Source organism: Stigmatopora argus, chromosome 14, assembly GCF_051989625.1.
Source record: "Stigmatopora argus isolate UIUO_Sarg chromosome 14, RoL_Sarg_1.0, whole genome shotgun sequence".
NCBI classification, from domain to species: domain Eukaryota; kingdom Metazoa; phylum Chordata; class Actinopteri; order Syngnathiformes; family Syngnathidae; genus Stigmatopora; species Stigmatopora argus.
In genome coordinates, this window is record NC_135400.1 from 14518394 (window position 1) to 14546052 (window position 27659).

The window sequence follows — 27659 nt, forward strand, 5'->3', positions numbered from 1 at the left end:
TGACTCATTTTGAAAGAAATCCACTGGCTCTTTGAATCACTTCACTTTTCCATAAAAGCATCTTTACTTTGGATAGTCCACTGGAGAACTGATTTAGCACTTGCATATCCTTCATGACAAGCAGTATTTGGACTAGGCTTTATGCTAGCTGAGCCGCTTTAGAACGCCTCATTGTTGCTGTGTGTGATAAATGACATGTTTGAGGGAATATATTTGCTGATATATCTCCCATCTGTATTTATACATACATTTTTTCCCTTCAAGGAGTAGTAGTGGTAGTAGTAGTATTTGATTGATAGTCAAATGGCGTGTCATTTCACCATTTTAAGTGGACACGCCCACCTCGTCTGAAACGGCTGAATTTTTCACCATTTCCAGGCATAATTTTAAATAATTTAGCAAGTCCAAGAGCCCTCTAATGAATAATCGAAATTCCACCTTGTTAACATTAGTGTTATATCACCTTTACGATCGTTTACAATCCTGATTTATTTTCCACTATTTTAGAAATCCCTCCCCCCCAAAAAATCCACTCCTGAATTCCTGTTCTACATTTTTAGACCTTACGGGTTCGATTTGAATTCCCCAGCGCGTGACGCAAAGGCCGTGGCGTTTATTATTATTTGAGATGTGACGAGTGTCAGCAGTCTTCTCCGGGCTATCGCTGACAAAACACCAACCATTAATAATTCATATTAATGCCCCCCTCCTCCCTTGTTTTAAATCCCCATCACTCTGATGCAATCGCCATGGTGACACCTTTGTTGGAGTATTTTGAGGGTCATTTAGACATGGCGCTCAAGTAGAATCGTCAAGATTCAGACTGACGGGGTGCTTAACACGAGAAGACAGGAAGATGAAATTTTAAATAAGTAAAGATTCATCAATAGGTCATATTACGAGTGTTCTCGTTGGGAAAATGTTCCATTTCTGTCTATTTTTCTTATATGAATCTATGGCATGTCTCTTTGATAATGACACACACACAGAGAAACACACAAAAACACACACACGGGCGTACCAGCACACACACACGGGCGCACGCTCTTTTGAAATGCACTCAGTTTAATGTAATGTTCATGCGTTTCGGGCTTAATGGAAAGACATTACGCAAAAAGGCATTGATAGAAGATTAAAAGCAAGAGGGGCATGAATAAAATAGTTTAATGGGGGCTACGTGGTGACCGTCTTGCAATTATGTCAACCTCCGAAACTATTAAGAATCCATTATTTACATTTTTAAATATTCCGCACGGAAGAAATGGATCTGTGTGCACAAATTTATATCGGGAAAGATGTTTCTGTATTTTTACACGTGGTGTAAATGTGCCCCAAGCAAGGTAATCAGTTTCCATCAATTAGTTTCCCGGTCAAGTACTTCGTTATGTATTTATGATGATGGAGTGATTCCACTTTTATGAATTTGAACTAATGCAGGTTTCTACCATTTATCCTTTGCCTTTTGGCAGTGGATTTCTAAAAAAAAATCTTTGACCAGTGTCTTTGTATCATAACCTTTAATTCCCTCTAAAAGCAATATTTAAAATGAATCCCGTGTATACGAACATATAAAATATTCATAATATTCCGGCTCTTAAAACTCCAAATATCCCCCATGTGGGAAAAAAATAATGTTTTTTTTGCTCTGCTATAAATGCATTGGCAAAAGTATTCAAAATGAAGACCTTAACCAATTAATAAGACAGCAGATTTAATTCCAAATTCATTTGTAATATGTGAATGAGCAAAATAGGCGAAGAAAAGTTGGAAAGAAAAACTGTACGCGTCGAAAACATGACTAATTGCATGCTTGCAGCCATCTTATGACTTGTCTTGCGTCAATAAAATCATATGTTGCACTAGCATGTTCAATGTAGCGCATCCATGGATACGCCGAGACCCCCACTTGACTTATTGTTCACTAGGAATAGCAGAAGGAACATAATCGGCCTTTGTGTTGAAGCTGAACATTTTTCTGTGAAAATTCTGTGTCAAGAGCAAAAGGGTGCCACTTTCCTCCGATAATACCACATGATTGGTTCACGACAACGCCACAACGTGCTTCAGTTGTTAGAACCTTTGTTCGGGTTTGGAACCTGCTTGCGTGGCATCTCTAAATTGTCTTTGAGGTGTACAACATAAATAGGATTGATCGAGGATTTGAAATTGGCGTCGATGGTGACAAAGTCATACAGAGTGTTTGTGAAAAGCTAAATTGTTTTTGTGTAAAAAAAAAAATCAAATCTAAATTTTCCAGTTTAAAATGGACTAAGGGTTCATTGAGTAATTTTTACTTTTCTTTAATTTGATCGTTGAACAGTAGATTATCACTCATTTTAAAAAAGACTGCAATGTTACGCATCCAAGGAATTTTAAAGGACTAGATTTTCTTTGATAGTTGCTATAAAGAATGTCTAATTCATATGATATCATAGCAGTTTAACGAAATACTTTGAGTACACATCTCGAGTATTGCTTTTAAAGTGATTATAAGCTTGTGTCGCTAATGGGTGGAGAACATTCACAGATGTCCAGAGCAAATGGCGTGAAATGAAGTTATCTGTGGGATTTTCCAACGGCGTTGCGTCTTTCTGCGGTGGGATTAATAACCCTTGGCAGCGCAGTTGACTGGGGATTTGCTATCTTTAGAGACGAGCATAAACAGTCTAATCTCCTCCAGCGAAATTGCAGATTGAGAGCAAGTATGGGTACGCAAACGCATGATATTCAGTTGACATTAGCATCCCTGGTATTGGTATTAGTGAGGTGTCAGACTAATCACTGAGCCTAACCAGCTGTTTTAAAAGCCCAACTGACATAAAAATCTGGTGTGTGCTGCCACAGGTGATAACATGGTTTTAGAATTGATCCTACGTTTGCGGTATGACAAATAATTAAATAAACAAACCAAGAAAACAATTGTACATTTTTGCTTATCGTGGGGGGTCAGCGTCTTGTCCAATGCCGCTTTGTGGATTCAAAGATCCTTTTTCCGTGCCATTGATATTAGTCAAATGTGCATTTTGTATCTTTTTTAGGCAACGAGGACACACATTAAAGGAAGAGAATAGAACAAGGTAGTAGTAGTCGCAGTAGTAGTCGCAGTAGTAGTCGCAGTAGTAGTCGCAGTAGTCGTAGTAGGTGCAGTAGTCGCAGTACTCATAGTAGTCGCAGTAGTCATAGTAGTCATAGTAGTCGCAGTAGTCATAGTAGTCACAGTAGTCCTCGCAGTAGTATTTGCAGTAGTAGTTGCAGTGGTAGTTGCAGTAGTAGTCGCAGTGGTAGTCACAGTAGTAGTCGTAGTAGTCGCAGTGGTAGTCACAGTAGTAGTCACAGTAGTAGTAGTCGCAGTAGTAGTCGCAGTAGTCATAGTAGTCTCAGCACTCATAGTAGTCTCAGCACTCATAGTAGTCTCAGTACTCATAGTAGTCGCAGTACTCATAGTAGTCGCAGTAGTCCTCGCAGTGGTCGTCGCAGTGGTCGTCGCAGTGGTCGTCGCAGTGGTTGTCGCAGTGGTCGTCGCAGTGGTCGTCGCAGTGGTCGTCGCAGTGGTAGTCGCAGTGGTAGTCGCAGTGGTAGTCGCAGCAGTAGTAGTTGTAGTAGTAGTCGCAGTAGTCGCAGTAGTAGTAGTAGTAGTAAAGGCGCTCGCTCCCGTGACAGGTTGAAGAAGCACATGGCTCAAAGTCAAAGCTTCGAGCAACTGTAAGTGGCTGCGTCGGCAGATCTAATTGGTAAAATCGGATCAAACTTCTCGACATTCAGCACACAACTGCTTAAATGAGATTTGTGCAGCATCCGACTGATCGTGTTAGGAAAAAAAACAAAAGAATCAAGTGACGATGTCATCCGCGGCTGCAAATCAGACTTTGATTGTCACGGGGGCTGCAGGGACAACAAGTCACGGCCGCCTCGTCTCGACTTCAAATTATGACAGAGTTGAAGTATTCAATAAATTGAGCTGCGGCGTCCCTGCCGTAATTACACACATGTGCGCGCACACACCAACAGCTGCCTGCTCATTCGGGGTGGGTCAAGCTAATCCCCCATGCCCGCAGAGGGAGTCAATTGCGGCGAGGAGGCCGAGTACCTGCTTTTATTTACGCGCGGGCACGTAATTAACCTCCGCGTGAACTTGCGTTATTGAGCTGCTTCACTTTGACATGCAAGTTGGCGCTGTTAATGCTAAGGGAAACGTTTACACCAGCTAAAAGGAATAGATAGGAGACTGTTTACATTTATTTTTTTTACTTTCTCGCGCACTATTCCTTCAAAATACACCAAGAATAAGGCGTTATCTACGTGTAGCTCTGGTTGGAATTAGAGTTTTGTCTCCCAGTTTTTGCGATTACGATATTCGACACAAACATCACGGGGGCGGGCTTTATGGAAGTGCGTTCTAATTGGTCAAATAGATTTCCTGCGCTCACGTAAGTTGTTACTGGCTTACTGCTCTGTTTGCTGCGATATCAATTGCCTGTACTATAAAAAAATCAGCTTGTCGTGTCCAGCACTTTAGTACCTTTTGCCCGCACAAAAATGTCTGTAATCTTCAATTTTAGGGACAGTAGCCGAACTTTGTTGAAGCGCGAGTATCGTCATAAAAGTAGAGGGTTACATTAATTGTGCCCACAAAAACTCGACTACAGTGGTACCTCGACATACGATCTTAATCCGTTCCGGGACTGGGATCATATGTCGAGCTTTTCGTAACTCGAGCGGACGTTTCCCATTGAAATGAACTAAAAACAAATTAATTCGTTCCAACCCTCTGAAAAAACACCAAAAACAGGATATTGGATTGGAAAAAATGTTTTATTTCTTCAAATTTGCCATCTATTAACAAAGTAACACATCACTAGTGGTTTAATAGTAATAAAATGTGTTTAATAGAAGTAAAATTAGACGCATTTCGCGGAGGGTAGAGACAGCGACATACACGGAGGCGGGGGGCAAACAAATTTGAATTTACTTGGATTAATATATACAGACACACTCAAACATACGTTTAATGTAACTTTAAACGAAACTGAATTCAATTTTTTTTTTTTAATTTACCTTCGTTCTGGCTGGGTTAGATGTTTGCCACGCCTCCACCCTCACGTTCGCTATCGATGGACTGTTTGCTGTTGTATTCCCTTCAAAATATTCCGAAAATGATGCACACAAATGTCCTCCCAATAGGGTAACGCACGACCACTTGCCAACGAGAAATAGTCTTGAATGAGCGATCGCGGGAGCTAACAGGCTAAGGAAGGAATAACAGCCTACCCACGTATTGATTGTGGGTAATGAAGTTTTATTCTGAGAAAGGGTGCCATTGCCTATCGGTGTTGTGTGCACGAGTTTACTTCATTACCCAGAAATCCCTCTTTTTGCCCGCGCATGTGCGTTGTGCATTTCCTGGTCGATTCGTAGGAGAAACTATTCTGAATAAATCGTTCAGTGCTCGTAGATATCTGTTATTCACGAAAGAGATGCGGCAAAAAAGACAGTGCGCTACAATGATAAACAGCCTCTCGTGTCATGGCCACCTGGCTTGGTCGCATCTCGAAATTTTGATCGTATCTAGGGCAAATTATTCGATCGAAATTTTCATCGTACCTCGAGCACTGTATTGTCATAATGTTAAGTTACATTGGCGGATCGAAAAACTGTTTGAAATCCTCGGCGAAAGTAGCAACATTGTACAATGTATTTGCGATCATAAAACCAAAGCTTAAACACCAAAACCTAACAATTTAATAATAATCTATTTGAGGTATCACATTAAACTGTATTAATAATAATGTGTTTACCCTCTTAGAGTGGTTGCTGCCTGAAAAATGGTCTTCACATAAAAACGCCACCTTCAACAAAACTCATCTGACAGTAACAGTTGGAAAAAAAATCAACAAACCTTTTCTAGCCTTGTGTGTTTTTCTCATGAATGGAAATTGATTTCGAGAAATTGGAGCGCAGCGGGGTCTGCATTGATTCCAGGACGGCGCGGCGTGGATGAACACGCTGCGATAGCCGTTCTGAATCACGTCCGCAAATGAGAAAATCCACCCCGAAATGACACAGTTTTCTCGGATGCAAAAGCCTCGTGTTTTTGTCAGCCCGCTGTAAACGTACTATAAAAGATGACGGGCGTGTCCATCCCCCAGCCATGTGCAAACACCGATAAAGGCTCCAAAAAATCAATACGGCCGCTCACTGCTTGGTGATCTTTGCGCAGCTGGAGTGCTTATGCAGCAAGTGGCCTTTGACCCATCAGTGGATTTCTCCAGGATGTGGCCAAAACGCCTCTGACAGCGGGACTTACTGAGTATGATTTACGTTTATCCCTCACCTTAACCGCCTGGAGCCCAGTCAGATATGGACAAATGAGGCAGAAGGCAAAGCCCTGTGGGACTCCACCAGATTTCAAGTCTATTTCTAAAATGATGGATTTACTAATTAAATCATGTTACATGTTGTGACTCTACAAAACAACATCTGGCTTGCGGACAAGTATGTCTATTAAAGCTAAACATAGTTGTGGTAGGCTAAAGAGGTTCTTGCATGGGTTAATTGGCTAAAGCACATGTGTCAAAGTGGCGGCCCGGGGGCCAAATCTGGCCCGCCGCATCATTTTGTGTGGCCCAGGAAAGTAAATCATGAGTGCCAACTTTCTGTTTTAGGATCAAATTGAAATGAAGAGTATAGATGTATATTCAATTTCCTGATTTTCCCCCTTTTGAATCAATAATTGTCATTTTAAATCCATTTTTTCTGTGTTTTTAGTTCAAAAATCATTTTGTAAAATCTAAAAATATATTTAAAAAGCTAAAATAAACATTGTTTTAGATCTATAAAAAACTGAATATTCAGGGCTTTTAATCCAGTTCTTTTAATCAATTTATTTAAAAAAATCTAAATATTATATCTAAAATGGTCCGGCCCACATGAAATCAAGTTGACGTTAATGTAGCCTGCGAACCAACCTGAGTTTGACACCCTTGGGCTAAAGCTTGAGTGGGTGCGTGAACCAGCCTTTTAAAAGTTCATTTTAATTGACCTATTGAAGACCTCTGTTTTAAAAAGATGTCACTACAGTGTACAGCTATTTTGGTCATTTAGGAAACAAGGCAAACATTAGCAATTATGCCTTTTTAAATTTTTATTTATTATTGTATTTTTATATATAATTATGAACACAGTTTATACCCTGTTAATATAAATGGAGTTAATTAAAAAAAAATCTGAAAGGCAATCTGGTTGCACCCACAATTTATCCCTTTAAGTACTTACATTCAAAATAAATCTATATTTTTTAAATTGTTCATTTGCCCCTTCCAGTCAAAATCAATTGGACACCTGCCATTGTTAGTGGCACGGAAAGATGAGCATTAAATGAATTGATTGCTTATAGAAAAAAAATAATAATAATAATGCAGTTTAGAATTCGTGCAAGAAGTGTTTAATTTTGAGATTTTCCTGGTGTTTCCCTTCCTGCTGCTTTCCTTGGCTTGGAGTGTCTTCACACTGATGCGTAAACCATTAAGGCCGCGCTCCTTGCCAGGAACCTTCAGCCGTGTGTCACTTGAACAGATTTACGCGTGCACCGTGTGACGGGATGACTAAACTTTAGTCTGGAGACAGGATGTTAAATCTTTGGCTCGCCCACTCCAAATCTTTCTCCTCACAAAGACTGAATTGACACTGCAAATCCAAAAGTGCCCAAAACCCATGTCATGCCTACATGGGATTATTTTTTTAAGGGAGGGAGTGACACATCTCGACGCCACGAACACCTTTGTAAAAGAAAAGGACAAATTGGAATTGGCCACAACATGAATGCAAATAGCCACAACATGAACTCCAATGGCCACAACATGAACCACAATTTTCACAACAAAAGCTAAAATGGTGAAAATCCCTTTAACGCAATATAATCGTGACCAGACGTTTGGTCGCCGGACGTTTGGTCGCCCGGACGTTTGGTCGCCCGGACGTTTGGTCGCCCGGATGAATATAATTTTGAGAGCTGGTTTCAACAGTAGATATTTAGATATTAAACTCTCTCTCTCTCATGAATATAATTTTGAGAGCTGGTTTCAACAGTAAACTCTCTGTCATGTTGTCAAACGTCCGGCAACCAAATGTCCGGCAACCAAATGTCCGGCGACCAAACGTCCGGGCGACCAAACGTCCGGCGACCAAACGTCCGGCGACCAAACGTCCGGGCGACCAAACGTCCGGGCGACCAAACGTCCGGCGTCCAAACGTCCGGGCGACCAAACGTCTAGGCGACCAAACGTCTGGGCGACCAAACGTCTGAGTACCCAATATAATATATTAGAAATGCTTTCGACATCTCAGTCTTTGTCCCTTTTTTATATGACGCACATCCCCAATTGTGGAACACACCAGTCAGAAAACCAGGATTGTGTCATTTGAACCATGAAGTGTAAATCCTGCCTAAGTCTTTTTTTGTTTGTTTCTTTTGTAATCGCTGTTGACCCACCGTGGACATGCTTGACTTGGCTAATTGGCCCCCTGTAAGCTCTTTTAGGCAGCATGTTGAGTAAATAGTGGTCTCTCGGGTATGAAGGAAGACTTTTATGGAAATGAGCGAGTGCTAGATATTGCGTTTCATCAGTGTTGTGTTCGTGTTGTTGTTGTTGTTGCTTCAACTTGCAATTTGGCTTTTGTGCAGATCCGCTCCTCTCGCAATAAGCACTTTGTCTTTCAATTCATTCCCGCCTTGACGGAGTGCTTGTTATCAGCTCACCTTGCATCTTCCTCCTCAGTCAAAGCCTGCTGGCATGAATCACACAGCAGAATGAGAATCCCACCCCACCCCACCTCCTCCCTCTCCTCTTCCATCCCCCCTTCCTCGTACGCCCCTGCCACTCTTCGACAGGGCCAAACAGCCTCCTCTTTATTTAACATCTACGCACGGCTTCAATTTGATCACGGACAAAAAGCAATGGAGACTTTTGCCGTCGATGACATCGTAAATCTGAGCCGGATTAAAAGTGCTGCTCCTCTGTTGGGGGAGCTCGGTGGGCTCATTTGTCACCTGTGGAGGAGGAGGGGGAGGAGGAGGAGGTGGAGGAAACCATTGAAAGAATGTTAAGATACTGTCATCTGCTGGTTGATATTGGAAAAGCCAAATTGATCTAGCAAGCGTGGCTTTTGGGTTGGCGTCATTTTTTTTTTGTATCTTCATGACTCATGTTCCAGAGAATAGTCCGGTATTCAAGGCAAGGAAATCTGAATTATGAAATATGGTGTAGTATTAGTATATACAAGGCTTTATTAGAAACGTTTAAAAAAAATAGGTATTGTCATACTTGCTTGGTACCTTTTTGTTTTTTGCTGTTAAGAGGATGTTGACTTTTTTGTTTACAAATGGATAGATTTTTTTTTTTTTTGCATGGACAATCGAGTCGAAAAATGACCCCGGCGTATTCCCTCCAAGAGTCATGACTCGGTATCTGAAGAAGACAATATAAATGTTCAATTTATATTCTGTCTATCACTGAAAATGCAACTTGTGGCAGGGACAGCTTTGGAATCTACTTGTAGCCTAGAAAATACAAATTTCGCTTTAACTGTTACAAAGGGTTTGCAATTGCAGTGTGAAACATTTGTTACAATAGCATTTGGGTTTTTTTTAGAATTTAGTACAAAAAAATTAAATGAATCAAGTGCCACAGACGCGAATAGAAATCAAATCTTTTATTGTGTCCCATCTCACCCTTCCCAGTTAAAATGGACTTTGTCTATAACAATCCTGAGCTAAAAGGATATTGTTTTGTTGTTGTTTTTTTTAACTACAGAAACAAACTTTGCAGGAAAAAACAAATGTCCAGCGACAGCAAAAAGTATAAAATCACAACCAGGATACTTCCATTTTTTTAAATACTGAAATTATACCATTTTATATATTGATTTCAATTCCTGACCTAATTCAGAGGCCTTTTTAACTGACTATCTCCATCTAATGTTAAAGCTGAGAACTGCCATGCTGGCTTAATTTCAGCTTCTTATGAGGGCCACATTCAACGATATTTTGGACGAGCCAATTTAAAATGGCCCACCATTTGTCAGGTCTTTGTTAAACCAATTTCCAAAATCTTTGACCGACCTTAGCAAATATTCCCTCCACGTTAACATCATTTGCACTCTTTGGTGTTCCCGTAGAATCTCAAAAAGAGTCTTAACATCCTATAAATGATGAATAGTCAGTGATAGCTTTGGCGTGAACTCTTTTAAATGGTCAAACAAGCACTTTAAATCTGACTGGAGTCGACTTTAGCGCAGCGTTTTCGTTTTGGAGTGCAAACACGTCTGCAAGCGAAGTGGCCCACCACCCCATCTCAGGCGTAGACATTTCCAGCCCGCGGCCCCCTAGCCGACGACTCCGTTGCGCTGCTCTTCCGACCTACCTTTGGCCCGGCCGCTAGCTGGCTACACGCGCTCTCGCCGACAATCTCCGCACGCGTGGAGATAAGCAGAGGCGAATGCGCCACGTGCCCGTGGATGGTAGACCCTGAGAAGACCTACAAGAACCTCAGTCAAGCCAGAATACTAATGCAGGCTTGAGCATGAGTTTCAGGGGAGAGACTCATTAATTCTTCAGGCCACTGATGTCAGGCAGTGCTTTTCAAGCATTTTATAGCAAGTAACATCTCCACGAATACTTGGCAAGGCTTCCCAAACTGCGGCTTGCGGGCCAACTGGGGCCCGCTGATCAGTTTTTTATTGGCCCGCAGCAATTTATGAAAACGTAATTTAAGAAGGTAATAAAAGAAGCTTAAATTCAGTATATTCCCTCAGAGAAAATAGTTATAATGTACTCGTATGTTACCATGAGAAGCTAACGTGTACAATGTAGAGGTCTTAAGTCGTGATGGTCAATGTATAAATATTGTTTTACAAAATTAGAAAAATTGTCGGATACTATTTTCTTAGATTTTATCTTATTCCATTTGCTTTTCAATGCAATTTTGTCATACAAAATTAGAAAAAGTTATCGGATACTGTTTTCTTAGATTTCATCTTATTCCATTTGCACTTCAATCCAATTTTGTCATACAAAATTAGGAAAAAAAATGTCGGATACTATTTTCTTAGATTTTATCTTATTGCATTTGCACTTCAATGCAATGTTGTCATACAAAATTAGAAAAAAATGTCGGATACTATTTTCTTAGATTTCATCTTATTCCATTTGCACTTCAATGCAATTTTGTCATACAAAATTAGAAAAAATTGTCGGATACTATTTTCTTAGATTTTGTCTTATTCCATTTGCACTTCAATGCAATTTTGTCATACAAAATTAGAAAAAAAAATGTCGGATACTATTTTCTTAGATTTTATCTTATGCCATTTGCACTTCAATGCAATTTTGTCATACTTTTTAGTTTTTTTTTGTTATTTTTCGGCATGTTTGCATATACATTATGCTTTAGTTTGAGATCCTTGTGAAAATTGTTGATCCTCAGTTTCCAGGGCTTTTGGTTATGGACACGCACATACCCACGCGCGCACACACACCTATACACATCATCGCATTACTGGCTGGGTGCCAGCACCCCCCGCAGATTGAATGAACAGGCACCTGCTGCGCTTACTAGCGAGCTGGCAACTTGCAGATTAAATAAAGCTGTCCGGTCCAGACTCGGCAAATGTAATGTTTGCATCCCACACAGTGGCGCATCACCGGGGGACCCAGCTGGGCCCAATTTAGGGCCCAAAGGGGTCGCTCGGGCAGCGGCGTCAGTCCACAAAGGGAATGAATAGCAAGAAAATGAGCTTTCACTCAAGTGAAATTGACTGTGGAAGCCGGACAAGTGTGTGTGTCTTGCACTATTGATTTTTGCTTGTATGCACTCACACACTTTTGGGAAAGTGATTTCTTTTAGCCACTAATATCCATCAAGAGGAAGCATGTTTACATTATACCTCTACATATTTAATATAATCGTCATCTTTCTTCCATTGGAAAGGGAGTATACATGCTTTATGGAATTTAGTCATGACTTTATTGGAGTTATGTTGGCTACATCTCTAAAATGGGCCTTTTCATAATCTTTTATTAATGTTATTAGTATTTTTTCAAACAACAGGCACCAATTACATTTCTATGAAGATGCTTAACCATTCCAAGGCTAAATAATTAATAGCAAATTAAAATTCTTACTGTAATGCTCCAGAACAAAAAGACTGCAACGTTTCAAATATAATTTGTAAAAATATTATATAAAATATTGCTCAATGTATGCCTCAGATATAATAAATTTGACTATATAAGGTATAACAAGATGTTTTTCGAGAAGCAAGCTCTCATTATTTATATATATATATTTATTTATTTATTTTTTGCTTTGATTTAAGGCTCCATTTTAACTCAATGGCTGCCATTGCGAGGCTTAACGTCCAATCTTTTGGACTGGAACAACCCGGTAGTGAATGTTCACTGACCGTGCCTCTTAAAATGTCCCCTTCACGTGAAGTTACATTTGATGGTAACGGTAATGCTTGTTGCATGATGTTTTCGATTGCTTGGCATATCAATCATACACAACGTGTTGTTCTGGGCCCGCACGTTTGTGACAAATGGCCTTCATGGGGGGCACGGCAAGTGGCGGTGTATCGTGCCCAAGCAGCTGGGCAGCACACATCTAAGCTCCCTACTCCTGGGTCGCCAGCTTATATGGCCTGTGTGCGTTTGTATGAAAATATCTGCAGCCTTTTCTTGGCATCGTGTTCTGCAGAAGGCATCTTTAAAGGATGGTGGTAATTACCTCCGCTTTGTATGCTTTGCTTCATTCCCTGCTGTAAAGGGCGATGCTTCTGGGCGAGGTTGCACGCATTGTCTACTAATAGTGACCTCTACTTTATTATGTGGGTATCATGAGTAGAATAGGAGTGTTAAACATGTGGGCCGTGGGCTAGGAGGGGCTCGCTGGTGGGTACGGTCTGGCCCGTGGGGTTGTTCTGCCTGGTGGGCACTTTCTAGCTCATTCAAATTGTTTGTACGGAATTATAAAGGATTTTGTTTGTTCAACAAGGACATTCTGGAAAGTTCCTGAAATCAATAGGAAATGATGCAAAATTTAATGGATGTCCTGTAAGTAAATAAATAATATTGATTGAATTGGTATAGAAACACTAGAAAAAATAAGAATCTGAATTTTAAAAAGGCATAATTCTATTGGAAATATATAGTTTTTCCAATAGAAATATGCCTTTTTTAAAATTCAGATTCTTATTTTTCTAGTGTTTTTATACCAATTCAATCAATATTATTTATTTACTAACAGGACACATCCATTAAATGTTGCATTTTAAACTCCCAAAAAATTGAATGGAGTAAAATATAAACCTATACAACCTGTAAAATAAATAATATTGATTGAATTGGTATAAAAACACTAGAAAAAATAAGAATCTGATTTTTTTTTTTTAAAGGCATATTTCTATTGGATAAAAGTGCAAAAAACATTTTTTTTGATATACATATATTGCAAAAAACAAATATGCCTTTTTTAAGATTCTGATTCTTATTTTTCTAGTGTTTTAATACCAATTCCATCAATATTATTTATTTTACAGGTTGTACAGATTTCTATATTACTCCATTCAATTTTTTTGTGTTGTGTTTTATGATTTATGTCTAGCTCGGGTGTTTTCGTCCAAGTGGGATCTTCGCCACGAGTAGACACAGGGATGACCAATACTGTACTGCGAACGCGTTATGGTAAAAAGGACATTAGCGCTACTCTCTGCATATAAACAAGTGCAAGTGTAGTTCAAGGGCAAGGGCACATTCATAATCAATAACTGCTAAAGGTCCTAAATTAGCACATTAGTCATGTTGACTACTTTGCCACGTGCTTATTGATCAAGGGACAATGTCAAGTGCGATGACGGACAAAGACAAATAGGCCAAATGATAGTGCCGCTCGCCCAGGGTCCATTCGGAGTGACGGCGACTGCCCCCGCGTGTCCACGTCTTGTCTTCCACTCTCTCCGTTAATATTATCGACCGACGAACACGTCGCTTCTGTCCATCGATGGCTGTCCTTTCTCCATCAAAGACCTCGGGAGGGAGGGAATTCAATTTGCTATTGCAAGAGTTTTAAGATGCCTGGAAGTGGCTCCATTTAGACCACATGTGTCAAAGTGGCGGCCCGGGGGCCAAATCTGGCCCACCGCATCATTTTGTGTGGCCCGGGAAAGTAAATCATGAGTGCCTACTTTCTGTTTTAGGATGAAATTAAAATGAAAAGTATAGATGTATATTACATTTCCTGATTTTCCCCCTTTTAAATCAATAATTGTCATTTTTTAATCCTTTTTTTCTGTGTTTTTAGTTCAAAAATCATTTTGTAAAATCTAAAAATATATTTAAAAAAAAGCTAAAATAAACATTGATTTAGAATCTATACAAAACTGAATATTCAGGGCTTTTAATCCAGTTCTTTTAATCCATTTATTTCAAAAAATCTAAATATTATATCTAAAATGTTCTGGCCCACATGAAATCGAGTTGACATTAACGCAGCCCGCGAACCAACCCGAGTCTTTTTTGGTTGTCTGTTTTACTTGTTAACACCGGGTGGTCAACCCCAAAACAGGGCCACATTTAGGCATTTTCCATCCTCAAAGACACCTGATTCGAATATCTTGATTAAATTATACAAATCGAATCCAGCCTGTGTCCGATATTCGGATACCTTTTAATAGATTACCAAAAATGATTATGCAAAGGACAGTTGTCAGGAAAAAAAGGAAAATCCCCCATTTCCCATTTCATATTAGTGTCTTTATTCTCCCCATGTTTCAATTAATCCTCATAGACATTTACAAGAACTCATTTATTCTAACAGCTCATTTAGAGGTACGGAACACTCTATTTAAGACGTTTTGCGTTGGTAATTGTAAGATAACGGTTGAATAGACGGTTGATGTTGAGCAAAGTGCAGTGAAAAAGCAAGATGGCATCGCTATATTTGAAAGCATAGCATAAAACAAATGTTTGTTTGTTTTGATGCCGCCGTGTTATGTGCTGCGTTACTATCAAAATTCCAAAAAAACATAACAGAAGTTTTTATTTCAAATGCTACAACATTTATGAGGGTGCACCCAGAATATTTAATATATTATGTGACTATGATTTTCGAACTACAATGTAAGCCGCACTTGACTTTTAGCCACACCCACTAAAGAAAATGACACGCCCATTCGATATAATCCGCATCACCTTGGGATATTGATAAAATAAATAAACATTATTTTTAAATGTGATTTTTGGGAGTCAGGTGCATATCCACCAATGAAATGCTGTCTGTGACGTGTACAGCATTTGGCTTTATTGACTCGTCCGTCTCTTAAGGGGGCGCACACATTGATTCATGATGATAGGAACACCCCCCAAGGCGTCTTTGAATGCAAAACCACGACAATGGTGCCTCCGCTTCCTGCCGTCAGTCGTCATGGTAACGCAACAGTATAGTCTGGATGTTAGAATTCAACTTTGGTGGTGAACGAACACGCTGCGGTCTTTTAATAAGGATCCTACAAGAGTTGTCTTTTCTGACCTTTGCCCCATTTCTTTAAATTTAAAAAGTCATGAATTGACAGTGGTACAACTAAAAATATGGTGTATGAAATTTTGATACTTAAAAAATTCAATAGATTTAAGCGTATATCTTATTTACGGTGGGTGCAGTCGTGAAATATCTCACACAAATTTTCAGAAACAGGCCAATAACTTATTTTTGAACTACACCTTCAAACTATTTGAATACAAGCAATTAAAAAGGAATCATATTTTTGTCTGCTTTCAAATTGTAGTTTCCTGCTTCAACCTCAATTTCAAATAATTACAAAAAAAGCCTGAACAAGGATATTTTAATTTAAAAAAAAGACATGCAAATCTTCCCCAAATCTCATAATAATAAACATACATAAAAAGAATAATTGGAAAGATCATTCACAGTTTCTCCAGCAAGGGGCTCCCTTCTCCAAACTTGAAAAGCAGTATAAACCAAATAGGAGTAAGCGTGATGTATAATCATAATTATATATTTCAAAAATCCCTCTTAAATTATTGAAAACACTTGAAATTCCTCCTTTAGTTTGAATTTTGTGCCATATAAAACATATATTTGCTACCACCCTAACTAAAAAAAATCATGTAGTCAAATATGATAAATTGGTCTTACATATTAACTGTCTTGCTTGTACAAGGTTATAGCTTAAACTCTGAAAATTAAGGCTAAATATTTACATTTAAAAACAATGTTTATATATACATACACGTATAATATGTGCATCTTAGTTCTGTCAAATTTATACTGTTACATACTATACATGTATACAAACTATAGCTACAAATAGTACTTCAACTTTGACAGATTTATAATTCCATTTATGCATTAAAATCTCAACAACAGTTTAAAAAAAAGGTAGCGTAGGTGTTCAACAAATCAAAGAAGGATTCCACTTGTTGTATTAGACTATTTAAATACAAGAAATTCCTATAGTATTCAGTTTGGAGCAATGCAAAGTAGATCACAAAAAGATGGATGTCCCCTTTTACTTAATTGTCAATAATCATGGTTGAAAGAAAGTGAACCGCTGTAAAAAAAAAAATAGCATAAAAATGAAAAGGGGTTTTTTAAAGTCTTATTTAATCTTCCAGAGCAAAAAAATCTGTACCAATCTACTTGCCAAACTGTGGTCTCATGAGTCATTGCTCCGCGTTGCGCGCTGATGTGCTAAGGAAGTAAAAAAGGGAAGAAAAAATGGCAGCATGAAGGTGGGAGTCAGGAGGGATGAGCGTGGCAACGGCGCCATCGACGGCGGCGGCGCTAATGCGAGCTCTACGTGTGTAACCTCACTCTGGCCGAGCTCGCTGATTAAACAATGATTTATAGGCCCACCGGAGCCTCTTTGCAATCGCTTCCCGCAATGAGATTCCTTCCCTCTGCCGCTCTTGTGAAACATCTCCGGAGAGCATGTTGACCGGACAACGTGTGGGGCAGTGGTAGGGAAGACATTAAACGCTCGCGGCGTGATACCTGGGCTCAGCTCACACACGCTATTTGTCTCCTAACGCGTATAAAGGCACACAGGTGAACCAGGTTGGCTGGCCGGGGTCCTTTGAATCTCAACCAAGCAGACCTTGAATTGGTTGCCAGCCAATTGCAAGAGCCCAAAGAAACAGAACAGGACTCACAATTACACTGCTACCGAGCGGGAATCGAACCCAGACTCATGCCTGTCAACCTCGGCGAATTGCTTCCCTTATTAATGATTGCAATTCCCCTTATTTGGCGATAAATGGAGTCCCTCCGAAGCTCTTTTAGCAATAGACTGCTGCACCCTCATTGCAGGAAGGAGCGCATGCATGTACTATGTCTGTGTATGTATGTGTATATATGTGTGTATGTATATATGTATGAATATATATATATATATATATATATATATATATATATATATTTCAGCAACATGCTTATTTATTTATATATTTATTCATGTATTTATTTTATTTATTAACTTACTTATTACCTATCTATTTATGTCTAAAATGCCTTTCGTATATCTGCATTCTCACCCACTTGCTACTATAACAACGAAATTTCCCGAATACGGGATGAATAAAGTTATCCAATCTAATCCAATAAAAAAAACGTACACATTGAACGTAGTACATCATTACTCACATAGGCCGCACTTAAAAGTCTAAAATTTTCTCCAAAGTGGACAGAGTGCCCAATCAGTCGGTGCACTAAATTCAAGATGTCACTCGCTGTATGGCGCTGACAGCTTGACTCTCCAAGTACATTGCTGATGATTTCTGAACTAAAAACACAGAAAAAAATTGATTAAAAAATTACAATTATTGATTTAAAAAGGGGAAAATCAGGAAATTTAATATACATCTATACTCTTCATTTTAATTTGATCCTAAAACAGAAAGTCAGCACTCATAATTTACTTTCCCGGGCCACACAAAATGATGCAGCGGGCCAGATTTGGCCCCCGGGCCGCCACTTTGACACGTGCCTAAACCATCGGGTGGCATAGTAGTAACAAATTTTCAACTGAATATAAATACATAGCTTCCACGAATAAATATTGAACAAAACGCATTTTTGTCATGTATTGTTAGCAACTATAGGAAGCCTAATTTGTAATGCTTTCTGTCCTATGAATCCATTTTATTTTATGAATGAGGTCATTAAATTCCTTTTTTTTCTTTTGTAGGTTGTTGACCAGGCACGTACGAAATCCGTAAGAAGACCCACGGTGCAAGGTAAGTGGGAGCACACTAAGGGTTAACCTAAAAATCCCTAAAAAGGGATTTATGCTGATTCCAATTAGCATTTTGTGTCTGCCAGGGGGAAGCGGGTTAAAGCCAGTGAAGGCAGCAAATGAAGGTGATTGGATGTCAGAGGGATGGTTGGCCGTTGGCAAAAATACTGAGGCCACACGGCTGTCATAAATTGCGAATATGTGTGTCCCAATATTGGCGATGGAGGTCAAAAGGGCAAGAAAATCTTCAGCTATTGGGATATCACTGCTAGCTCACAAATTGAAACAGTTGCGTCTTAAAATAATACATTCTGATCTCTGTACCAAAACTGTGGTGGGTTCCATTTTATAATATTCATTTCCAGATGAAGGTGAGTGGATGTCAGCAGGCTAGAAAAAAAGCGAAATTGGGTTTTGAGATCATCCACAAGGAATAGACTCGGAGGTCATACTACATTCTGACAGCTGTCGTCCATTTTGACCACTTTTTCCCCCCAAACTGTCAAAATACGAACGAAAAGGTCGAAGAAACCAAATCGTGAGTTTGAAGAAAATCCATAATGTCCTTACGTATTCACAATGAATATTAAACAACACAAATGGGAAGAATTCTGCGTAACAGATTGGGAGTCTTTTTTCCCATTAATATAACTAAAAGTGAAAAATGCATGCTTGTAAGAAAACAACATAAATATCCATTCCCCCTCAAATAATTTGTTAGCTATTGGTGACATAAAACGTCGTTATCAGAAAACAGCTGCACATGAAGAAGCACAAAACATTAAATGTGAATTACACATGCCTTAATTTAGAATTAAGTATGCTATAAAAGATGTAGAAGAGGTAGCACATTAATTTAGAACACTAATATATGCCTGTCAGTTAACGAGAACAGATGGAGGAAGCGGCTCTTGTCCTTGTAACCATTTTCAGACGTGTTTTTTAATGCATGAATTCGTTAATTAAAGAGATATATACGAATCGGGAGAATCGAGATCTAAATTGGCTGGGCTCCAGCACCCCTTGGACTGTGAAAACATACCCATTTTATTGTATTTATAATGTAGTTTGGCAATTATTGCCTCAAAGAGCTGTTTTCCGCCCAACCTCGATTGGGTTGAGGTCAGGGAATGATAGCGACAACACATTTTATGTCATTTTGGCTAACATTATTTAGCTTTTGTTAAGAGAACTGGGCGTAAACATGCTTTTTTTCAGTTTCATGCTTCTGTTTTGCATTCTATGTTACTATACGTGAATAGGAAGTGTTGGGATAATTACAGCCTTTGTTGAAATATGCAAAACCAGGCAGAAAATTGGGCAATCAATTCGTCAAAATACAATATTCCGCCCCGAGCTCTGTTTCCATGGCTTTGGGAAAAGCAGTAAACATTGTGGGATCTCAGACTTAAAAAAAAAATGATAATAGATTATGCTATTCCTAATACATTTGTTGATATGTTGCCAAGCAGCCTGTCCTATCACATCGCAGATCAGGACGTACATTGATAGTCGATTATCGTGTTGACTACGACTTGGTATATGACAGAAAATGAGATGTGGCAAACTGCACTGGCAAAGATTTGAATGTAAATTATGAATGCGGGGGAATATTGTGTGGAAAAAGTCTGCTCATGCTTCAGTATTAAATTGACTAGGTGCACGTTTTGTATTTATCAACGGATCTTTGTTAAACAATCTGCTACATAAAGGGATACATTTTCCAGTAATTAACCTTGAGTAGAACGCTTGTCATCACACAGCGTCTGAGCAACATACTTGGCAAGTTAATTATTCAAGAATCTTCATTACACGTTTTTCTTAATGCGTCCTTGTAGTCCTCACCCGCATTTCAGGCCATTGAGCAAGAAATAATACCATATTTTCTTGCATATTAGTCGCTTTCGTGTATAAGCGTACCCTTAAAATTGCCTTAAAATCGATGGAATTTACAATTTCTCTCGTATAGGCCGCCCTGATTTACAATTTTCACCTCCATATTCATGGTTTTAATAGGGAGTGCAAATGTGTTGCTTTGGAGGGCAAATCTTGGGGAAAAAAACATCACTCGTAGTATTTCAGAGATAATGAATCGAAAGAATCGTCTGCTAGATTGCACATTCCGAAAGGGTCCTTTCGTTGTGCTTTTTTCACGTTTTATGCTAGAAATGTTTTTATTTCTTGAATTTCATTCATAGATTTTGTTTAGTGTTTTCTCTATTTTGAAATAAATGACCATATGGCCACATAGTCTTGCGTTATGGCGTTTCGTCTTTGTAAGCTTGCAGTTTCGTGCATGTCAAGTCTAATTTGTGCGCATATAAGTCGTACCCTCGATTCAGTCATCATTTTTTTGCGGTACTCGAGTGTTGTCATCATCTAATAATAAAATTAATTCTCTAGATCACATGTGTCAAAGTGGCGGCCCGGGGGCCAAATCTGGCCCATCGCATCATTTTGTGTGGCCCGGGAAAGTAAATCATGAGTGCCAACTTTCAGTTTTAGGATCAAATTAAAATGAAGAGTATAGATGTATATTAAATTTCCTGATTTTCCCCCTTTTAAATCAATAATTGTCATTTTTTTAATCCATTTTTTCTGTGTTTTTAGTTCAAAAATCATTTTGTAAAATCTAAAAATATATTTTAAAAAAGCTAAAATAATCATTGTTTTAGATCTATTAAAAAAACTGAATATTCAGGGCTTTTAATCCAGTTCTTTTGATCCATTTATTTTAAAAAAATTGAAATATTATATCTAAAATGGTCCGGCCCACGTGAAATCAAGTTGACATTAAAGCGGCCCGCGAACCAACCTGAATCTGACACCCCTGCTCTAGATGCTCTTTATAAGCACCAATGCAATCGATACCTGAAAAGGTGATGTCATCTCGAGCGCTTGCTAATGAGCTGCTTAAGAAATCCAAAGTAGTCAGAGCCAAGAACCCTTATCACCTGGAGATTTGTTCGGGGTTGGGGTGGGACCTTAACCTTCCCTCGTGAGGGGCTATTTGAAAAGTGCTGTCAAGGCAAACATGGGGATAATTGCACGATTTTTTGGGGGGGAGGGGGGTCCTGACATTGAGATGCTCAGCGGATGGAGGCGGGCAATGGGCAAATACCATTGCAAGTCCCCCCTATTGTGACCAGACAAAAGTAAGTGATGCGAGGGAGGCCTTTTTGATTTTAAACAGCTCAGGCTAAATGTCAGCAGCAATTAGCTAACAGCGAGGTTGGGGAGGTAGCGAGACAGCCTGCTGTTTCGATGGCCTTTCAGGGCTACTTGACTTTTTGTACTTGTTGCATCAAGAAACTTGTACACAAGAAAAAGGAGATCATGAAGATCACAAGTCAAAAGTAGCATGGCGCATCGGCTTTGGCTATTTTTAGCCACAGTCTAGTCTTTTTTTTTTTTTGTTCCGTGGTTTTGCACAGGCGGCAATTTGGACTTTGTGGTTAGTATGTTTGAACCATAACATAACGGGATTCAAATCTCATGTTTTGGTTGGTTTCCTTGGAGTGCGCTAGCTGTCTTCCACAATCTGGTTTTAACAAAGACTTAGAATTTTGACAACTATCACCCCTTTCTTATTTATTTTTCAATTTTTTTAAAAATATTTGAAGCAAATCTGAACAAATTACATTAATATTTGAGTGATATAAGGACGTGGAAAAGCAGCAATATATTTTATTACCAAAAAATTGTAATTTAAATATATATAGTCTAACCCAAGGGTGTCAGACTCGGGTTGTCGCGGGCCGCTTTAACGTCAACTCGATTTCATGTGGGTCGGACCATTTTAGATATATTTAGATTTTATTTTTATAAATGGTTTCAATGAACTGGATTAAAGGCCCTGAATATTCAGTTTTTTATAGATCTTAAACAATGTTTATTTTAGCTTTTTTATATATATTTACATTTTACAAAATGATTTTTGAACTTAAAACACTGAAAAAATGGATTAGAAAATTACAATTATTGATTTAAAAGGGGGAAAATCAGGAAATGTAATATACATCTATACTCTTCATTTTAATTTGATCCTAAAACAGAAAGTCCGCACTCAAGATTTACTTTCTCGGGCCGCACAAATTGATGCGGCGGGCCACCTTCGGCCCCCGGCTCGCCACTTTGACACCTGTGGTCTAACCCTTATGGTCCCTATGCATTTTTTGTGTCTATTTTTTCTCTAAATATTTTTTTCTTGTTATAGCATGTAAATAATTAAATAAGTCTATCATTCTAAATTTCTAATTTCAGTAGTGATGTTTTAGTACAGCACTACTTTTACTTTTAGTAGTGTAAAATTCAATCTATATTATTGTTTTCAATGTGCATAGATGCCAACCAAGTCAATTTCCATTATAAAGCGAAATATTGTTCTGGCACATGCACATTGTTGCTCAGTGTGTTTGCATGTTTGTGTGTGTGTGTTTGTTTCCGAATAAGTCAATAAGAAGACAATAGTGCCTGACATGATTACGCCTCCAACAAACTGGCAGCAGCAGATTATCCAAATACTTAATTTCAAGTTAATCCCAAGAGCCGCGTGATTACAGGAAGGCACCGTCGCCGTGTTCTCTGCAGGATTTAGCTAAAAGTTAATTTAGTCCAAACGCCGTCACGCCACTGTTCATTTGCCAAGCGACTCCCTTTGCGTCTCCTCTCGTCACGTAAATGTCAGACGGCCGCCGTCTGCCGTTAATGAAATCATTTGCTCGTTTGGAGTCTGCGGGTCCCGTGTTTAGTTTTAAAAGCCGTCAGGAAACACGTTTGGCCCAAAGGAGCTCAAATGAACGCATTAAATCATCCGCTGATTTCTTCAAAACGGTGAAGAACCTGGCTTTATTAAATAATGTCCTCGGCTACAGAGTCAAAGTTTGCTATGGAGAAATAACTGTCGTGACTCGATCAATTGGCTTTCTCTATGAGGCAATCGTACAGTCAGCGGAGTGTAATAAATGGCTGGCATACAGCGTAAAACAAAAAAAGTTTTCTGAGAAAAATGACTTATTATCCATTACAGAAAGACTTTTTAACTGCAAATTCCCATGGAAAGGAACTCTTTGTATGTGTTTTTTTCTCGTAGGAAGTCATGAAAATATTCTGGTTTAGGGTCAAATTGAGGACATGAAATGCCTTATATGCAATTTTGATTGGCAGTCTTGTACGAGTTGAGTTTGCTAACAAGTACTAGTGTAAATAATGTTATTTTTCTACTTCCGACGTCTTTCTGACAGAGTAACACAGCTTTTGTCAAGTAATTTGATGACCTGTCAAAGGTCTGCACGCAGATTCTCATTCAAAACCACTTGCAAAACAGTTCCCGGGGGCGCCGAAGCCCATCTCAGCCAACACCCTGATCAGCCAATCGCAGAGCACAATGCAAGTAACGACAATTCACGCTCACACTCATACCTACGTGTAATTTAGAGTTTTCAATCAACCTATTGCACGTGTTTTTGGGATGTGGGAGGAAACCGGAATACCCGGATAAAACCCACGCAAGCCCAGGAATAACATGCAAACTCCACATAGGAAAGCCATAGCTCGGGATTAATCCTTGATTCCTGAATAGCGAGGCGAACGTGCTACCCACATGGTTTCTAATTCCCATATTTTCTTTTTTAAAATATATAATGACAAAGGCTCCCTGTAATATTTAATTATATTCTATATCTATTTAATTAGTTTGAACATTAGGGTTAAAGAGTGTCAAATATTCTGAAAACGCCACAGCATAGTCACACAAAGCGTTTTTTTTTTCTTTAGACCTTTGCTAACTTCAATTAAAAGTGCCGTGTCCAGTCTCATACAAGATCTAAATATCAGTGCAGCCTGACAATCTACCCTGGTTTTCTTGCGTGTGTGCGTGTGTGCGTGTGTGTGTGCGCGCGTGTGTGTGTCTAGGTGTGTGTGTGTGTGTGTGTGTCTAGGTGTGTGTGTGTGTGTGTCTAGGTGTGTGTGTGTGTGTGTGTCTAGGTGTGTGTGTGCGTGTAGGTGTGTGTTTGTATTTATGGGTGTGTGTATTTGTGTATAGGTGTGTGTATGTGTGTGTATTTGTGTATGGGTGTGTGTGTGTGTATTTGTGTATGGGTGTGTGTATGTGTGTGTATTTATGTATGGGTGTGTGTGTGTGTATTTGTGTGTGTGCGCGCGCGCGCGTGTGTGTGCGCGCGCGCGCGTGTGTGTGCGCGTGTGTGTGTGTGTGCGCGTGTGTGTGTGTGTGCATGTAGGTGTGTGTATGTGTATGTGTGTGTGTTTGTATTTATAGGTGTGTGTATTTGTGTATGGGTGTGTGTGTATGTGTGTGTATTTATGTATGGGTGTGTGTGTGTATTTATGTATGGGTGTGTGTGTGTATTTGTGTGTCGGTGTGTGTGTCTGTGTGTGTCTGTGTGTGTGTGCGTGTGTGTGCGTGTATGTGTGTGTGCGCGAGTGTGTATTTGTGTGTGTGCGTGTGTGTATGTGTGTGTGTTGTCTTCCAAACAGAACATTTGCGAATGTAGGATATGAGCTGCAAATTGACAGCTGCAAAACTACTGACAACACTCGAGTGGGTGTTGACGTGTTTTGACGGTAAACTGGCATTTTTGATCTCATCTGTCAGATGCGTAGAACAAGCAGTTCACAAACGAAGCCCCCGGTGCGACACATAATTTACTTGTATAATGCCACATGGTTTTTTTTGTTTGTTTTTTGCAGTGTGTGCAGAAAGGCCGTGGCGGGCCAGATCAAGCTCATATAATGTGCGCAATAGCAAGAAAGTTTGAAGTTATCCTTGAGGGTGTTTCATTTCCCACCGGCGTTTGGCAAGGTTGCTTGATTTGAATTTAAAGAGCACTGATTTATGGCCAATCGCGAAAGGGACTGTATTCCCTGGAAGCACCTGCTTGTTTAGGAGCGTTTAGGCGGCGGCCAAAATGGCGCGGCGAGATGGATCTGGGCTGGATACGCCGAGTGATTGTGCAGGACGCCGTTTGGCGATTTGCATGAGAGCAGAACAAAGAGTCCCAGAGAAACAGAAGCAAGTGTGAAAACAGGCTGCGAGTGCTTTCCTCTCCAGCAGCAACACTTGCTCATCAATATGCACATAATTGCTCTTCGGGTTGGGCAAGTCCCCCCCCGTCTGTTAATTGTTTTGTGCAAGGAAAGTCTTGTTTTGCTTATGGCTTGACCAACATGCTAAGAAATGCGGTAACATGCATGCTAATGTCCAATACCTGAAGCAAAGCGGACAAATATTAGCTCAGGTATTTATTTGTTTTTAAGTATTAACTTTGTGGATACAATTGTACGATCACTGCCAAGTGAAATTGGATTGGTCGTCTATCGCCGTCTGTCGTACATTCATTTTCCATATTGGTTCTCCTCAAAAGGGTCACGGGGGTGCTGGAGTCTCCCAGTTATAAGAAAGATAATGTCTACCCATGCCAATAACGTTGAATGAGTGAAGGTCTACGAAAAACACAATAATCCAGAAAGATAATCATTAGGGATTATTTGCCCAATCTGATTGGGGGATTGGAAATCAGGCCCGAGCATCATTTTTGGAAAATTACAATCAGGTGAAAAATATTTTTTTTAATTTTGAGTTGTCCAAAGATATCAAAATGTCAAAGGAAACCAAAAAAAATGTAGGTATTGTACATTTTTACCAATTTTGTCATAGGCAGTTTCTGGGTATGATGACAATTAGGCTTTTGTCGAGTCAATGATGATGAAAAAGCCTATGTCAGATTATTATTTATTATTTTAGGAGATTCAAATCCACCCAAAAAAGATGAAAAAATGACCTCGATGGTTAGATTTTGAAGACAGAGCGCATAATTTCCATTCTGGTTATTAATGTATTTTAATTTTTTATAAGTGAAGAAGTAAGGGAGACTTTTTAATGTTCTGGGTAAAAGAGCGAGTGGTGCTGGAGCACCGCTTTGGGGGTCTGTTGTGTGCACGTCCGCCCTGATTAATACATCACAGCACGCGCACAATTCTCGGCGTACTGTAACAGCGATGATATGAGACAAAGAATATTTCAAGCTTGTCTTTCAGCACTGACACCATTTTATTTGGTGCAAAATTCTTTTAGCATAGATGAGTTATGCAGTGTATTAAATATGAACATTGGTGTGAATCATTTGGGGGGGGGGGGAAAGGATTGCTTCCATGCTTAAATAGTGTAGGTAAATATATTATTTATTTGTTTGGAATCTATTGGAGTAGTTCTTTTTGGGACTTTTGATTTTTAACTCTTTAAAAGGAGATTCCCAAATTTTACTACCTTAGTTAACAATGGTTGCTTTTCAAAAAAAAAATTTTTTAAAGCCTTTATTGTCATCATACACAGCTGCGTATAACAAAAATGGTGGTACCAGTAAAAAACAAAAACAAATAGGTAATATAAAAATACAAAAATATGGAGTGACATCCTGGCAAGGTAAATTCTAAGATATTGCACACCCCAAAAAATTGGATTAATTAAAAGCAAACTTATTGTTGCCTGTAGTTTCTGAGTTGGCCAGTAGAAGGCATGCAAGAGCCAGGTGGTCATTGTTCATTTGTACTTGATTTTTTTTCAGTTTTATACGAGACTATTAATATAGGCGTGGTATTAAAATTTGCATTTTTTAGTTTATATAGATAGTTTTGGTTTGTTGTTGTTTTTTACATGCGTCTATAGTGCTTCTAATTACTCATTGGCTTGATTTCACGTGGGCTGGACCATTTTAGATATAATATTTAGATTTTTTTTTATTAATGGATGAAAAGAACTTGATTAAAAGCCTTGAATATTCAGTTTTTTATAGATCTAAAACAATGTTTATTTTAGCTTTTTTTATATATTTTTAGATTTAAGAAAATGATTTTTGAACTAAAAACACAGAAAAAATGGATTAAAAAATTACAATTATTGATTTAAAAGGGGGAAAATCAGGAAATTGAATATACATATATACTCTTCATTTTAATTTGATCCTAAAACAGAAAGTCGGCACTCATGATTTACTTTCCCGGGCCACACAAAATGATGCGGCGGGCCAGATCTGGCCCCCAAGCCGCCACTTTGACATGTGGTCTAAATGAATGGTTTTAATATTGATCTTACCTGTGCTGGCACTCAAATAGTTAACTCTATTGTGATTAACTTTCCCGTCTTTCCTCCAATTAACAGACAACCCAGCCTAGTGCTTCCTTCTCTTCAGACGTGCTCAATTTTTGCACTGAAACGAACACTTGACATTCCTTGACGTCCCTCGGGATGACGTCACAACGTTTTGGGGTATTTATATGTGGACGAACATCCCTCAAAGACGCACTTTTATAGCCACGGTGGAGAAGAAAGGTGGACT

At 39.1% G+C, this 27659-nt stretch overlaps 1 protein-coding gene across 4 annotated transcripts in view; it reads left to right on the forward strand.

Moving 5' to 3' along the window:
- The window catches only part of LOC144087986 (heparan sulfate glucosamine 3-O-sulfotransferase 2-like), a 186729-nt gene that overhangs the window by 148094 nt on the left and 10976 nt on the right, over nt 1-27659 (forward strand). For all 4 annotated transcript variants that reach the window (XM_077618154.1, XM_077618153.1, XM_077618152.1 and 1 more), the window contains 2 exons: nt 18259-18307; nt 27482-27589. In XM_077618154.1, the coding sequence (XP_077474280.1) occupies nt 27569-27589 (21 nt within the window). In that variant the 5' untranslated portion in view covers nt 18259-18307; nt 27482-27568. The remainder of the gene's footprint in view (nt 1-18258; nt 18308-27481; nt 27590-27659) is intronic.